The following is a 17,299-nucleotide window of genomic DNA, read 5'->3' as shown; positions in this document are numbered from 1 at the left end:
TTGCGGTTAAGGACATAAGATTCTTGTGAAAGAGTAAATTACTATTTGTTTTTTATCTAATAGAACACCTCTCTAGGAATTTCTAGCTCTTCCAGCACAAATCGTATGGCCAGCTTCCACTGGAAGTTGACCAGAATCCTAATGGAGGACCTTGAGATTCCTAGAAAGGTTTTGTTTCTAGGAATCTCTTTGTTCTTCAGTATGACTGGAAGAAGTTAATCTTAAGGGTCATACTGGAGGAGCTAGAGAGTCCTAGAGAGAATATTTTAAATCTAATTCATGAATAATCAGGCCTGTCAAAACCTCAAATGTGGAAGGACAACTGTGCAAAAGTCTGTATTTGTCTGGCCATTCATATTGCCCACCTACATCATCAGCAGAGAGTAAAATAATGTACTCTACATAAAAGAGGTCTTTGGACACACTCACTATACAATTGAAGCCTAGTTCTCCGTGAAGCCAACTGTTTCTTCTACACATATAATTCCATCTCGAATTTTAAAAATTCTTTATGAAGTGTTAACTAGAGTATCCATAACACATTTCACTAAGATAGCTGAATTTTTGAAAGCTTTTGAAAATCATGAATTCAATATATTCATGGTATTTTAAAGAAGATTTGCAATACAGCACTGGAGAGACCTGTTGTCAAGAAAGAAAACTAGAATTTCCCTTGAGCCCCCAGAAATTAGTCGAAAGGTTCTTTAGATGACATGCTATTTGTTTTACTTGAATAGAGGGACATACAGGAGGATCTGTTAGCTTGTCTTTAAATAGGGAAAGTGTAATTTACCTGTGGAGAAACCTGTCATTACCACCTCGAAGCCTCCTCAGCTTTCATGGCTTAAACTAGACAGGAGAATTTGTCACTTAGACTGAAAAGAAGATCAGAAAGATGAGATGAAAGCATCACAATGAAGATAATCCAATTCCTGTAATTAAGGAATCATCACATACCAGTTCCTCTGTAAACAAGACAGTTTATTTTTACTTTGAAAATTCCCTTTGTAACCTTTCACCTATGCAAAAATTAGAAATGCTTGCTATATTTAGCTCTTCCCCCCAATGGTATTTTAAAATTACAGCACTAAAATACATACGTTTAAAAGTTCAATACCATCCAAATAGACATATCCCCATACATACATAATTTTGCATAATATTTCATATACAGTTGTGGCAAAAGTCTACATTCCTCCAAACCAAATCCTACACTTTGAGATTAATATAGATTCAAATATACAACACTTCATTTGAATAGAAAGTACAAAAATATACAGATGTGCATTAGTAAAAAAAAAAAACCAATGATTGTTTCATGTCTGGAATTCCCCTGTTTCAATGCTAATCAAAGTGATTAATAATAACATTCACACTTGCCTCCAACAGACAAGAGTTCTTTCTCCCACCCTGAACCTTCTACTGATATATAAGCCTCCCTTTTAATATGTTTTTAGCATTATACCTGCAATAAAAACTTGGAATACTGATTGCAATTTATCTTTTCATACCATATAGTTTTTATAGTATTTCAGCCACAGAATTAAAAATGTGAAATAGTTTGCTATAATCCTTTAAATAACAATAACAATAAAATCATAATATCCTGCTGCTCGTCTGAAGTGCTATTTTTAACTGCTGGTAAAATGCATTTACGTGGTCTTTCTGAACTGGCCATTCCAAGATACAGCAAGATTTGAACATTGCTCTTCTCAAACAAAGTGCATGATTCAATTTGTAATCTGGAATATCATCTCGAAAAATTAATACGATGGAATCCCGACTTTGTTCAATGGCTTGCTGTATGGCATGATGCACTTTGAACCTAAAAAAACAAAAACAAAGAGACTAAGATCAATTTTTAATATTTTGATTACACGTATACATTTTGATTACACGTATACATTTTTAACTCCAAGTTTTTGTCTCCATTCATGACCCATCTGGCTCATGATGAGTCAAAGATGGAATATAGAAAATTTTCATATATTGATTCACCAACCAAATAAAAACTTACATAATGTATTTTGACTTAGCTTCATGACTTATTACTGCTGCATCTAACAACATTCCTTTCTTTTTGTGTGTTTGGTTTATTTTACTGTTGCTGATCCATCAGCACCTGATCTAGGGTTATTTCTGATTTCAAACTATAGATTCTTTATATCCAGCCAAACGGGGAATCACATAATAATATGGTTGTCACAATGCTACATAGCCAATCCAATTTGGTTATATAACAAAATATTAAGTCATTTTAATTTATGACATATTAATGAGATATTAATGTCATCCCAATTCAAGCATTAATAATTTATGGACAATATTATAATTCTTCTATTTCCTGAATAACAGTGTTAAGACTGTTCATCTTGGAAGAGTTTAAAAGCTTATGAGAATCCCAAAGAAATGCTTGCTAATATTTCAGGACTTTGTGTCTGTTTGCTCTGCAGACTTGCAAAGGGACTCACAGATGAATGGAATTCACAAAAGCCTGGCAAATATCAGTATATTGATCATAATTACTATATTTTACTAGACTTTTGAACCTGTTTTAATGTTTCTGATAATCTATTGTTTCAAGCTGCCTTTGATCAACTGTTGGGAGAAAGGGCGAATAAAATAAAATAAAACCCTGCTTGCAAACAGGAACGACAACTTCTACAAGAATGCCTGCTCAAATGCTGAACACCATTAGTGATCAAAACCCATTGGTCTGTAACTAAAAACATTCATGCTCTTTGGAGCACAATCCAAGGCCTATTGTAATGTAACTTCAATTTCTATCGGCTTAGATATAATTCAGGATTTCAAAAAGTATGGATTTTAATTTGGATCTCTGTTAGCATTTGAAAAGACACTAAGCAAGTTCAAGTAAAGGTTTCCCCTTGGCATTAAATCTAGCCGAGTCCAACTCTGGGGAATGGTGCTTATCTTCATTTCTAAACCGAAGAGCCAGCGTTGTTCATAAACACCTCCTAGGTCATGTGGCCAGCATGATTGATCTACTCACATTTACATGTTTTTGAACTGCTAGGTTGGCAGAAGCTGTGGGAGCTTACCCCGCCCCACAAATTCAAACTCCTGACCTTCCGGTTCGAATTACTTATGTAAAAACTTAGTGCCCAGAACTTTCCAGAACAAAAGGCTAATAATGTCATTGGCATTATTCAGAACATGCAAAGGGAGATCTCATAACAGTTTAGCTACTGAATCTAAAGATTTCTATTTTTCACAATAATAAATCATCAGATATTTTAAATTCTTTTGCACATAATACTTTGAATTGCTTGGCAGGGAACAATGGGAGTTTATAAGGTGAAAATTGTTTGAACCTTGAAGTTAAGATATGCCCCCCCCCCCAAAAAAAAAAGTAGTTACTGGAATGTTTTCAACTTACCTTCTGCACCAGGGATCTTTCAAGAGATGCTCAGTTACAACGAATATAATCTTCCTGCTCCTTTTTATGCTATCAACGATGGCTTCAAATTCAGAAATTCCAGCTTCAAAATCCCGCTCCTCTAAACAAAACCTAATTACTGGTTCATTATTTTCTTCAAGAGGAATAAAGTTCTTAGACACCCAATTCTTATCCTTTCTGGAATGAATGATGTAGGCATCATAATCAAACCACTGCTGTGGCCTGTCTATTTCTCTTTGGCCAAGGACTCGGTTAACAGTCACACTCCAAAAAAACTTTATTCTCCATCCTTGAAAGTGGATAAGTAGGACTACCGAGATGAAGATCAGTAGTATAGATATGCTCACAGTAAAGAATAGTAGAAATGGGGCACTATCACATGGTGAGATATCAAACTCAGCTACCATTTTACCATGGTATTTAGGAGGAGTGTTACATCGATAAGAATTCAGCCCCGGAACATATACTTTGCTACTATTAAGCCAGTGAACAAACCAAGCTATACTGTCACAAGTGCAATCAAATGGGTTGAGCCCTATATTTACTTCTTTCAGATGTGTGAAAACCTTACTGAACACTTGTTCATCCACACTTGTGATGAGGTTCTTCTCAAGGGACAAAAAGCTCAGCGATGTCAGTTCATCAAACACAAACTCCGGAAGCAAGTTAAACATGTTGTCTCTCAGATTCAAGCTTCTTAACAGAGGTAATCCGTGAAAAGCCTCATTTGGAACCTCATCAAAGCCGTTTGATTCTAGATCCAGCAGGCGTAGGTTTTGAAGACCTCTTAAGAACAGAACGGGGCCGCCCGGGTTGGCATGCTTCCAAAATCGGGCCAAATTATTATGCTGCAGATCAAGTATTTCAAGCTGGTGGAGTCCATCAAAAACATCATCTCCCATGTTGGCAATATTATTGTTAGCAACATCCAGGATTGTCAAATTACTTAACTTACGGAATGGCGAGGGAGAAAATTTAAGATTACTGCAACGTACCCTTCTCAGCCTTAGGGTTCTAAGACTAGGAATGGCACTGAAAGATTCACTGGTCAAATTCACTTGATAATTGTAAGATAAATAGAGAGTCTCAATCTTATTAAGACCTTGGAATTCCTGGCCTGTAAGTTTTTGCCTGATGCCATTCAACCCTAAATCCAGAGATTTCAGTTGCCCGAGCCATGAAAAGGCTCCAGACTTGATGGAAGTGATTCCACTTTTTGTAAGGTTAAGAAACTGCAGTGAAGAATTAGCAAGTGATGAAAATGTTGTACTTGTTACTGAGCTTATACTACACAGGCTTAAACTCAAGTTTTTTAAGTTGTCTAAACCTTTAAAGGTGTTTGAGGTAATCTCTAGAAATTTATTACTGTCCAATATAAGATCCTCTAAATGTTTCAGCCATTGCAAAGCAGAGTCAATTTTTCTGACATGAGCATTTTCCAAATTTAAATAATTCACATTGGAGAGCCCGTATAAGGAGTGAGGAAACAGATGTGTAATATTATTATTCATTAGATTCAAATTCTCTAACTGTGTAAAATAGACAAGAGAGTCATTTTCAATCACAGATAAGTCATTATCCGAGAGATCTAAAATGGTGAGGTTGGTATTATGCATTCCACTGAAGGTTGAGCTGGAAATCCGTGAAAGCTGCACCTGCCTCATTGAGAGATTCTGAATTCTTGTTCCAGACAATTCTGAAGAAAGTTTCGTTACACCATCTTGACCCAGTGGGATATTGTTCATGACAAGACCATATATATTTCCAATAGCACGGAAACAGTCTGAGTAAAACTAGAAAGCCAAAGAAAATATTTTTAACTGTTGCTCCTGTACATAGCAAGTGCTTCTTGGTATTCTTAGGTAGAGAACAACAGGTTTGTGGGAGTGGATCTAGTAATTTTACAGACTGGAGGATAATGGGAATGACATTATTCATATTAGCCCATTCTCTACAGCAACTTACCCCAACTCATTAACTTTCAATTGTAATGGGTTACAAGTCCTGTCATTTCTAGCAAGCAAAATTAGTGTAACCATAGAAGGGCACCATCTTGGGGAAGACTTCTCTAAGTCATTGTAATGCCAGTGACTGGGGCACTGCAACTCAAGTCATCACCTGAAGCAATGGTGAAGCATTATAAAAACTGCTACACCAGTCTGCCTTATGTGCAATAAGAGAATGGGTTGGATCCAGACACATGAAAGCTGACAGAAGCTCCTCAAGGTAGCATGTTCTTATGCCCTTCAAATATCAGGGTCCGCGGTTAAGGGAAAGGTCTGTGGCCTAAGAGGCCGATGGGACATGAAAGAATATTCAGGTTTAGCAAATGACAACCTGTGTGATTTCCTAGGGTTAGATGTAGAACCTGATGATAACATTACCTAGAAATTGGAGCTCCTGGTGGCGCAATGGGTTAAACTCTTGTGCCTGCAGGACTGCTGACTAACAGGTTGGCGATTCAAATCTGGGGAGAGGGGGGAAGCGCCCTCTGTCAGCTCCAGCTCGTCATGCAAGGACATGAGAGAAGTCTCCCATAGGGTGGTAAAATATCAAACATCGAGTTCCCTGGGCAATGTCCTTGCAGACGGCCAATTCTCTCAAACCAGAAATGACTTGCAGTTTTTCAAGTCACTCCTAACATGAAAAAAAATTACCTAGAAATGTACATTCATCAAGAACAGTATGATCCCTATCTCTGTGGGGGATACAATACAAACATGCTTATTTCTGATAATAGTGGACCACATTCAAATGAGTAACTCCCTAATATTTCTAGGTCCTCCAGTACGAGTCTGTAGCCAACATTCAGTGGAGGTACACCATAGAATTGTGAGAACCTAGTAAAGGGTTCTCAAACATGTAAAGCCGCAGAGCCCTTTTGGAAGAAAAAGTTTTTTGTGGAGTCCCAAGAAGTTTTTATATATTATATATAATGTATCAGGCATGAAAAACTTTTTGACCCAGGAGCTGCACTGCATTTTAAAATTTGACAGATGGGCCGGGCCACAGGCAGATGGATGGAGAGTGTGTAAACTAACTGAAAAAAACAGTGAACACATTCCTATGAACACTTCAACATATCTTGTTTGTAGTGTGAAAGAAGAAAAGTACTATACAATACCTCCTAGGAGCCCTATTCAGAGTTCTACACGATTTTACCCTCTGAATGTTTAGTTATTATTATTGTCCTGGTTTTAATTCTGTCGATGTGTTTTTATTGTTTTATGTAGTTATAGTGTTTTTAAATGATTGTTCTGTGTTTTAACTTGTGTTTTTGGGCTTGTCTCCATGTGAGCTGCCCTGAGTCTCTTCGGGGAGTGGAAGTGGGTTAGAAAAATAAAGTTGGTATTACAGTGTATTATTATTATGCAGTATTTAAAATGAGGAACAATTTTAACCAATAAAAACTTAACAGTATTTCAGTGGAAGACTCCAGCATTTGTAACAACAACAACAACAACAACAGGAGCAAGCCCTTCCATTCCCAGGAAGAGGACGAGGAGGAGCAAGGCTTTGCAATCCAGGCTGGACTTTGCAAGGCATTCCCAGCGACTAGGTCCAGGCATGTCTCGGTGAGGTAAGGAAGAGTGGTGGGCCCTGGGCCTCTAAAATATGCCCCTCGGCAGCTATAGTATCATGACACAGCTCTCCTGCCTAGAACTGGTGGTAGCAGGGCCACCGCCCACAGGTTTCCCCTCCGGGCCACCGCCATACGCAGAGCCTTGGGGAGAGCCTGGATCTCAAAGAAGGAGGAGGAGGAAAGGGGAAGAGAAGCAGCATGGCAGCAGCACCACGCACCCTTGGAGCAGGAGGAGAGAAGCACAGAGCCCCTCAGCATGCTTTGCAGAACCCCAAGGGCTCCATGGAGCACACTTTAAGAATTGATGACCTAGAGTGTACATTTTTTTAAAGACATTGGTAAGTGAAACCACAGATAACAGTTCCACAAATATGAGGGCTATACTGTACCTCCTACATAGTCACATACAGTAGAGTCTCACTTATCCAACGTAAACGGGCCAGCAGAATGTTGGATAAGCGAATATGTTGGATAATAAGGAGAGATTAAGGAAAAGCCAATTAAACATCAAATTAGGTTATGATTTTACAAATTAAGCACCAAAACTTATACAACAAATTTGACAGAAAAAGTAGTTCAATACACAGTAATGCTATGTGGTAATTACTGTATTTACGAATTTAGCACCAAAATATCACGATGTATTGAAAACATTGACTACAAAAATGCATTGGATAATCCAGAACGTTGGATAAGCGAGTGTTGGATAAGTAAGACTCTACTGTATAACTGTGGTTCTGTGAAAGCAGTGTTGCCTTTAAAATAAAATGGTATTCAGTCAAGCTTCCAGTCATACAGAAAATGACATGACAGCTCTGTTAATATTGTCTTCATCTACAAAGGACTTCATTACACAGGACAATATTATAGCATGTGTACTGTCAATTCAAATAAAACAATGTCCATTTACCAGGACTGCTAACCTGGCTGAATACTGCTTACCTCTTTTAGAGGGTTTGTTGACAAGTCCAGCTTGTTTAATGAAGAATTACTAAGAAAGTACAGGTCTTCTTTCTTTAATTCAGTAATTTTATTCTGAGATACCATAAGCTCTTGTAGACTCTCTAACTGTTGCTCAGATCCCAATTTTATAGACTTTAGTCCATTATGAGAAACATCCAGGAACTGCAAATTCTAAGAAAAAAAGTCAGGAAAAGGTAACAAAGTACTGTATATGCGTTGTAAGCTGAATCTTAAAAGTACAGCAGTACACAGTTATTGGAATGGGTTAGCAAAGCCTTTCAGATTATATCAGATTTGGTCAGTTAAAGGAAAACACCACTATTATACGTAGTTTCTAAGGGTCCTTCCAGACAGGCCCTATATCCCAGGATCCGATCCCAGGGATAAACGAAAAACTTGGGATCAGATTCTGGGATACAGGGCCTGTCTGGAAGGGCCCTAAGTGTAAATAATCATTCTTAAAACCATTGCAACTAATTAGTTAATAGTAAATTATACTATACAATAGCTAACATTACTACTTGTACTATACGAATATTGATTATAATTATGTTGACAAATGTACCAAATAATAATAAGCCTGACAAAAGAGAACACCTGGTAAGATTTTTTCCACTCCTAAGAAAGTGTGGCATATTTCACAGAAAATGGGAGCATATGCCAGAGGTGGACAAAGGCATTTGTGGATTTCACAGACACATATATAGATTTACGCTCCAACATCACTTCCAGGTTTGATTTTCAACATTTAAAAGTCTGATTCTCTTCATTTTTCCAGGATTTGGAGAATGGGGAAAGGAAAGAGACTTGAGTTACAGCTTTTTGTGTCTATTAAAGGACACATTTGAACTGAAATGTGTGTTTTTAATGGGGTCAAGGTTATGGGAGTCTCGGCGAGATTGAGGGCCACAAAATGAGATTCCAGGAGCCCATGCAATCTATAGGCCATAGTTCACTATATACTGTCACCCATTGATTTGCTTGTGCCCATTCTTAACTATCTATTCCCAGTGGATGCTTGTGCAGATAAATTAAAAATACAAAGACAAATACTGGACTATGTGTTGTCAAAAACTTTCATGGCTGGAATCACTGGATTGCTGTGAGTTTTCTGGGCTGATGGCCATGTTCCAGAAGCATTCTCCCCTGATGTTTTGCCCACATTATGGCAGGCATCCTCAAAGGTTGAGGGGTCTGTTAGAAACTAGGTAAGTGAGGTTTAAATATCTGTAGAATGTCCAGGATGGGAGACACATGTGCTTGAGGCACATGTGAATGTTGCAATTGGCCACCTTGATTAGTATTGAATAGCCTTGTAGTTTCAAAGCCTGGCTGGTTGCTCTCTTTGTTGGGAGGTGTTAGCTGGCCCTGAATGATTCTTGTCTGAAATCCCCGTTTCTGGTTGTTGTTCTTTATTTACTGTTCTGATTTTAGAGCTTTTTAATAATACTGGTAAGCCAGATTTTGTTCATTTTCACGGATTCTTCCTTTCTGTTGAATTTGTCCACATGCTTGTGGATTTCAATGGCTTCTCTGTGTAGTCTGACCTGGTAGTTGTTAGAGTGGTCCAGAATTTCTGTGTTCTCAGATAATATGCTATGTCCAGGTTGGTTCATCAGGTGCTTTGCATACAGCCCAGAAAACTCACAGCAACCCAAATACTGGGTTATTGCATATCTCCTTTCTATCACATTTTAATGCTCTTTTTGGAGGCCCTGACAGCACAATCGGCTTTTTGTACCCACAGATTCAACCATTCACGACATAAATCCATACACCCCCCCCCCCCCCCGCAAACCCAAATATCCAAATCGCATATAATGGGACTTGAATATCTATTGATTTTGGAACCCACAGTGGGTCCCAGTTGAAACCAAAGACACACTGCACTGTATTTGCTTCTGACTTTCTGAACGTTTTTGCTCTTCCTTTTATTCTGTGAAAATCATTTTAAGTTTTTCATTGTTGTTCTCATCACTGTTTATTCTCATTCTACAGAAGACTGTGGCATAATTTGTGGCAGAAGAATGAGAACAAAGCAAACAGCCCAAACTTGTATTCTAAACAACAGTTATGATGAACTTAGATTTCTGACCACCATTCTTCAGCAAAGCGAAATGTTAGGAACATACACAAGCAAGCAAAAAGCTAACAAATACACAATCTTCTGATCAAACGCATGCTGCCTGGCAATAAAAACAGATCTCAAATGGACAGGAAAAAAGGAGTTGACGGACAGAAATGGCACAGAGGATCCTGCCCTGGATGAGGGGGCCGGGCTGTGGCGCAGGCTGGTGAGCAGCCTGCTGCAATAAATCACTCTGACCATGAGGTCATGAGTTCGAGGCCAGCCAGTGGCGGGGGTGAGCACCCGTCAATTAAAAATAAAAAATAGCCCCTGCTCGTTGCTAACCTAGCAACCCGAAAGATAGTTGCATCTATCAAGTAGGAGATAAGGTACCACTTATAAAAAGTGGGGAGGCAAATTTAACTAATTTACAACGTTGGAATGAGGAAGTGTGGTCAGAGTGGATGATGAAGCAGCTGCTCCCCCCGTGGCCAGAATCGAACATCCCCTCAGGAGAAGGTTAAATTGCCTCTGCATCTGTCTCTGTCTCGGTTCTATGTGTATATGGGCATTGAATCTTTGCCCTATATGTGTATAATGTGATCCGCCCTGAGTCCCCTTCGGGGTGAGAAGGGCGGAATATAAATACTGTAAATAAAAATAAATAAATAAATCGCTTTGTGATGCAAAATCTACGTCAAGGGATGACACCAATGATTCTCACCTACAAAACAAAAAGCAAACACGATCTCTTACCTTCAGATATTTGAAAGGTTCATTTTTTACATCCAGTATGTTGGATCCCAAATTAAGCTCCCTCAGATTGTCACAGGAGGTAAAAGCTTTGTCTGGAAAGGCATGCAACTGATTATGTTCCAGATTCAAAACTTTTAACAAAGGCAAAGTCAAGCACAGCGGTGACTGCAGTTTAGAGATGGTGTTGAATCCTACGTCTAAGTAGATGAGCTGGCCATACTTGGTTAGGTTTGCAGGCGGCAGAGTTCTGAGCTGGTTGTGAGAAATATCCAAAGCTGTGATATTGCTGGGGAGATCGGAGGGGATTTGCACCAGCTTTAAATGGCTGCAGTCTGCCTTCTCCTCTGTGATTTTGCAAGCACTTGCGGCTGATCCACCATCAACACAGATGGCCAAAAGGGTAAAAGGCATGCATATCCAGCCAAGAGAAATCATCTTCATTTTTCTGAATAAGAAAGTTCAAACTTCACATAAATATAAGAAGGCAACTCAAAACATCAATGATAGGTACAAATAATAATGTAAGATAATAATATTGAAACCTAAATGAACAAATTACAGTATTAAAACAGGATTAAAGACAGGAATAAAAGTATATCAATATAATAATATTCACAATATAATATTAATGAGAACAGAAAATTTGAGAAAAAACATATCTTCCTACCCTCAACCGCCTAAAAACCCACTTGTATTAAACAGATGTGAGTAAAAATATTTGCCTTTAGGAAGTAGGTACCAAAACACACAGAGAGAGGTTTCTGAGATAATAAACTGTAAGCTGACTTCAGCATAGTAGGTTAACCACCAGCTGCAGTAAATCTTGCCAGTCAAAAGGTTGGCAGTTCGAAGCCCGGGTCAGGGTGAGCTCCTGACCTTTAGCCCAGCTTTCGCCTACCTAGAGATTCGAAAGCAAAAAATGTGAGTAGATTAATGCGTACTGCTTTTAAAAATCAAAAATGCCAGCGATTCATCAAAAAGGGGGGAAGTTTATGAACTAAGCTCTTCAGCAGGGAGATGGCCGGAACCAAGGACAAGCCTCCAAGACGACAAAATGGGAAAGATTTAATTGTACGAATGCTCCCCCAGCAACCACCGAAACCTGGGGTTCCAGGCTCAGCGATGAGTCCAGGAGAACTCCCATTCTGCGAACCTATGTCTTGAGGGGGGGGGGGGGTTTAACCCTGTCCAACACAAGCTGTAACCCTATACCCTGTTCGGCCTTGTGACTGACCAGGGGTACCTCTGTCTTTTCTGGATTCAATTTCAACTAGTTTGCCCTCATCCAGACCATCACAGCTGCCAAGCACCTGAGCAGCCCTGAACAGCCTCCTTAGCAGAGGCGGGAAGGAGTGATAGAGTTGGATATCATCTGTGTACAGATGACATTGAACTCCAAAACTCCGGATGATCTCTCCCAGCGGCTTCATGTAGATCAGTGGTTCTCAACCTGGGGTCCCCATATATTTTTGGCCTTCAACTCCCAGAAATCCTAACAGCTGGTAAACTGGCTGGGATTTCTGGAAGTTGTAGGCCAAAATCATCTGGGGACCCCAGGTTGAGAACCACTGGTGTAGATGTTAAACAACATGGGAGACAGTATTGTACCCTGAGGGACCCCACAGGACAATGGCTGTGGGGTCAAGCAGGTGTTCCTCAACAACACCTTTTGGGAACAGCCCTCCAGGAAGGACCGCAGCCATTGTAGAACAATACCTCCAAGACCCATTCCCACCAGGCGTTCTAGAAGGATACCGTGATCATTTTTATCCCACCTTTCTTATAGAGACTCATGGTGGCCAACAATGGTATGACGCAATACAACAGAATTTTAAAACAATGTGTGAGTTTGTGCATAGGTAAATGTAAAATTTTTCCCCTGAAGTTAAGTCTAGTCATGTCAGACTCTGGGGGTTGGTGTTCATCTCTATTTCTAAGCTGAAGAGCCAGCGTTGTCCGTAGTTACCTCCTAGGTCATGAGGCCAACATGACTCCATGGAACACAGTTACCTTCCCGCCGGAGCGGTACCTATTGATCTACTCACATTTGCATGTTTTCAAACTGCTAGGTTGGCAGAAGCTAGAGCTGACAGCAGGAACTCACTCCGCTCCCTGGATTCAAGCCACTGACCTTTTGGTCAGCAAATTCAGCAGCTCAGCGGTTTAATATGCTGCTCCACTGGGGGCTCTTGTGTTTGTGCATACACACACGATTTGCAGATTCAAATCCCTTGCCTATGTAATTGCAATAGTATTTTATTGTATTTTTACTTATACAGTAGAGTCTCACTTATCCAAGCTAAACGAGCCGGCAGAAGCTTGGATAAGCGAATATCTTGGATAATAAGGAGGGATTAAGGAAAAGCCTATTAAACATCAAATTAGGTTATGATTTTACAAATTAAGCACCAAAACATCATGTTATACAACAAATTTGACAGAAAAAGTAGTTCAATACGCAGTAATGTTATGTTGTAATTACTGTATTTACAAATTTAGCACCAAAATATCATGATATATTGAAAACATTGTCTACAAAAATGGTTTGGATAAACCAGAAGCTTGGGTAAGCGAGGCTTGGATAAGTGAGACTCTACTGTATATTAATAACGTCAGGGGAAACCTTTACCTTTTTATTGACACAAATATGTAATTGTTTCTTTGATTTTTAGATTTGTGTTTATGAATACACATGAATATGAAAATCAAAGAAACAATTAAATATTTGTGCCATTAATATTAAAAGTTAAAATACAACAAAATACTATTACAATTACATAGGCAACAACTTCCTCCTCACCACCATAGTTTTATTGTTACATTTTTATATCAGCAATACATTTTCTGGGGGTGCTGTTCCTTGCTTTCGATTTCGTTGTGCAACACCAGATCTCCCTTGGAATCTTTCTACCTGAAAGTCCAAAGTCCAAAAAGTTTTGACCCAGCCAAGTCACAAAGGATTATTAGTGTTAGAGCGAAGGTTATTCCTTCTCCCCACTCAGCTTGGTTTGCTTTCACCTCTCTTTCTACCCTGATCTTCTGCAACGGGACTAGTCGAAACGAAACCGATGTGTTGGATTTATTTATTTTTTACTGTTATTACCGTGCGCCTTCAAGTCCTTTCTGAACCAGAGCTCAAAAAGGCACGTCAACTGTACAAAGAAGCCTTGCAGGACCACCAAAGGGAGGAAGGGCTCTGTTAAGTCTCAAAAGCGTGTCGTCTCAACCGTCTCTTCCCCAATCGCCCCTAAAATATTGGCGTCACTAAAGCTGCAAAGCTATTCTACTCACAGCGGGTGATCCAGCTGGTGTGATCCCTTTTCTCCGACGCTGCTCTTTGCAAACTTTCTGTTGCAACCAAGTCTGGCTGAAATGAGCAGAATGGAGAGGCTTTGGCTGGAGAAGGCAGCAGAGGGGCTGGGCGCCCGCCTTGGCAAAGCAGGGAGGGCACCAGGAAAGAAACAGACAGCCACCTCTCCCTCTTACGTCTCTCGGGCTTCAGAGACGATCCCGAACTTCCTCTGGATCACTTCCTCTTCCTTTTGTTTTGCTCCCTGGGTGTTGATCCTCTCCGTTGATCCCCAGTTGATGGACGAAAATGAAAGCCTAAAGGAAAGCTTCAGATCCTGTCTGATCTGGGAAGCTAACTGTAGACTTGATGCAGTTTGGCCCCACTTCAATTGCCAATGGGAGTTCTAGTTTTACAGGATCTTCAAGTCGCCTCTGCCAACATTCCAGTGCTGTCATGTTGGGAGTTGTAGTTTTACAGGGTCTTCTAGCCTTCTTTACCAACATTCCAATACTATGCAATATTGGGAGTTGTAGTTTTCCAAGGGTCTTCAAGTTTTCTCTGCCAACATTCCAGTGCTATGGAATGTTGGAGTTCTAGTTTTACAGTGTCTTCAAGCTTCCTTTTGCCAACCTTCCAATGCTATGCAATATTGGGAGTTGTAGTTTTACAAGGGTCTTCAAGTTTTCTCTGCCAACATTCCAGTGCTATGTCATGTCAGGAATTCTAGTTTTACAAGTTCTTCAAGCCTTCTCTGTCAACATTCCAGTGCTGCAGAATATTGGGAGTTGTAGTTTTACAGGGCCTTCAAGCCTTCTCTGCTAACATTCCAGTGCTATGGAATGTTGGGAGTTTGTAGTTTTACAGGGTCTTCAAGTTTCCTCTTGCCTACCTTCCAATGCTATGCAATAGTGGGAGTTGTAGTTTTGCAAGGGTCTTCAAGTTTTCTCTGCCAACATTCCAATACTATGTAATATTGGGAGCTGTAGTTTTACAAAGATCTTGATGCTTTCTCTGCCAACATTCCAATGCCATGGAATGTTGGGAATCAAGGTTTTACAAGGTCTTCTTGCATTTTCTGCTAAGAATGTGGGTGCCTGGCCTAACTACAATTCCCAGTATTGAGGCATGGCTGTTAAAGTTGTATCAAACTGCATTATTTCTACGGAAACCTAGCTCTTAGGTTTTGGTTCAGGGCCTGAACTGGCAGCCCTAGATGTTTTCCATGGTCTTTACTCTTTAGCCTTCTCTGCTGAAGAGTGCTGATGCCCCGCCAAACTACAAATCCCATGAGCCCACAATATTGAGCCATGGTAGTTCAAGTGGTATCGAACTGTATTAATTCTATGGCATGGATGCATCCTGTATTCAATTTTTCTCAAAAACTAAGCAATTATTCTGTAGGAGATTTCCTCTAATTTTCTTGAGTACAGAATTATAATATCACTGAGATTTTGAATTTGCTTTCACTTGCAAATGTGAACATTGAAAAGTAATAGAGGGCAAACTTTCATTTTTATTTTTGATAAATTAATAGCAAACCTACCAAAAAAACCATTCAATTATTTATGTTAATTTGAAACTACTGGTATTAATATAAATGTGGAATTAGGTCTTTCGTTTCCTTGCCTTACTTACCACCTTAGATGGAGAAACAAAACTCGCCCTATATATATGGGGAAGTGTCTCTCTACAAAAGAGCTATTTTGGTGTGATGCAGTTTGTCTGTTTTCTCATAGAGTCGTAAACAGATTGAGGCTTTAATCTTGACTTGTAAAGGAATTTTTAAAGGTGATAATACACATTAATTGGATTATATTAGTCTACACTACCACATAATTCAGTCAGACCCGGCCCTAGGTATCTTTCAAGTGTAGGCGAACAGAATTTTGGCGCCCCCCCCTCCCCCCAAACCAATCACTGAAAAATAAAAGCGTTGGATAAGCGAAAATGTTGGATAATAAGGAAGGATAAAGGAAAAGCCTATAAAACATCAAATTACATTATGATTTTACAAATTAAGCACCAAAACATCATGTTTTACAACAAATAAATAGAAAAAGCAGTTCAATACATGGTAATGTTATGTAGGAATTACTATATTTGCGAATTTAGCACTAAACATTGAACAGGGATATAGGGCAGTGTGGACTTAGATAACCCAGATAGCCCTCAGTATAAAAAAAAACTCTAAAATCAGGACAATAAATAAAGAACGACACTCTGAAAACAGAAAAAAATCCAGACAGTAAACAATCAGGGACAGCTAACTCCTCCCAAAAAAAGATTCTCCCAGGCAAGAAGAAGCCAGGCCTTGAAGCCACAGGGCCATTAAATGCTAATCAAGGTGATTAATTACAACATTCACGCCTGCTTCAAAGAAAAGTTCTTTCTCCCACTCTGGACCTTCTACAGATATATAAACCCCACATACCTAGCTTCCAAGTTCCCACAGACCTCACAATCTCTGAAGGCCCCAAAGGTGGGCTCGTGTGGTGCGAAGGTGGGTCCGCGCCGGCCGGAAGGCCCAACATGGGCACCGGGAGGCCCAGCGCGGCCGCCGGAAGGCCCGAAAGAGAAGGAGGTGGAGAATGGTGCCCTCCTCCCAGGACGATGGTGCCCCCGGGACGATGGCGCCACAGGCAAGTGCCTATTTCGCCTTATGGTTGGACCGCCTCTGAATTCAGTTCAAAGCAGATAATCTGGATTGTATTTGACATTGTAGAAGGAGCCTGTCTTAACTCAGCCATTTTTATAGATGTGAAATAGAAAGAAGAGAACTTTATAAATGCAGGAAGATGCCTTAGTATTCAGTTGGTACCACTACACAAGTCAGGCTGGATCTACATTGCCATATAATCTAGATTATCAAAGCAGATAATCCACATTATCTGCTTTGAACTAGATTGTATGAGGCCCTGTCTACACTGCCATATAAAATCCAGATTATCCAGGAGAGATAAAGCGGGATATTATTAAATATAATAATAATAATAATAATAATAATAATAATAATAATAATAATCTAGACAGAATTTTGGAGCACAATACTCCTGACCTCACGATCGTGTTAAAAAACAAAGTATGGATTGTCAATGTTGCAATCCCAGGTGACAGCAGGATTGAGGAAAAACAACTAGAAAAGCTGTCACAATATGAGGATTTAAAGATCGACTTGCAAAGACTCTGGCACAAGCCATTTAAGATAGTCCCAGTGGT

At 39.6% G+C, this 17,299-nt stretch overlaps 1 protein-coding gene across 2 annotated transcripts; it reads right to left on the bottom strand.

Moving 5' to 3' along the window:
- Window positions 1-960: 960 nt before the first annotated feature.
- Window positions 961-14,420, bottom strand: tlr3 (toll like receptor 3). Of its 2 annotated transcripts, XM_003221602.4 has the most exons (5): window positions 14,083-14,420; window positions 10,792-11,236; window positions 7,947-8,138; window positions 3,401-5,214; window positions 961-1,825 (listed from the first exon to the last, which is right to left on the bottom strand). In XM_003221602.4, the coding sequence occupies exons 2-5, from the start codon at window positions 11,230-11,232 to the stop codon at window positions 1,597-1,599; spliced, it is 2,676 nt and encodes an 891-aa protein (XP_003221650.3). In that variant the 5' UTR covers window positions 11,233-11,236; window positions 14,083-14,420; the 3' UTR covers window positions 961-1,596. The 2 variants fall into 2 exon arrangements, with proteins under 2 accessions (XP_003221650.3, XP_008109961.2); XM_008111754.3 differs by lacking the exon at window positions 3,401-5,214 and having other exon boundaries at window positions 1,656-1,825; window positions 14,083-14,411.
- Window positions 14,421-17,299: the final 2,879 nt, after the last annotated feature.

This window comes from Anolis carolinensis, chromosome 5 (genome assembly GCF_035594765.1).
Source record: "Anolis carolinensis isolate JA03-04 chromosome 5, rAnoCar3.1.pri, whole genome shotgun sequence".
Lineage (NCBI taxonomy): Eukaryota > Metazoa > Chordata > Lepidosauria > Squamata > Dactyloidae > Anolis > Anolis carolinensis.
Note: the sequence above shows the minus strand (reverse complement) of the source record. Positions and strands in the feature narration are given on the sequence as shown.

Coding starts and splice junctions, on each gene's coding strand:
- tlr3 (XM_003221602.4), bottom strand. CDS start 11,232: ATGAAGATGATTTCTCTTGGCTGGATATGCATGCCTTTTACCCTTTTG. Junction 8,139..10,791: donor AACCTTTCAAATATCTGAAG/GTAAGAGATCGT, acceptor TTTTTTTCTTAG/AATTTGCAGTTCCTGGATGT. Junction 1,826..3,400: donor AAAGATCCCTGGTGCAGAAG/GTAAGTTGAAAA, acceptor TTGTTTTTTTAG/GTTCAAAGTGCATCATGCCA.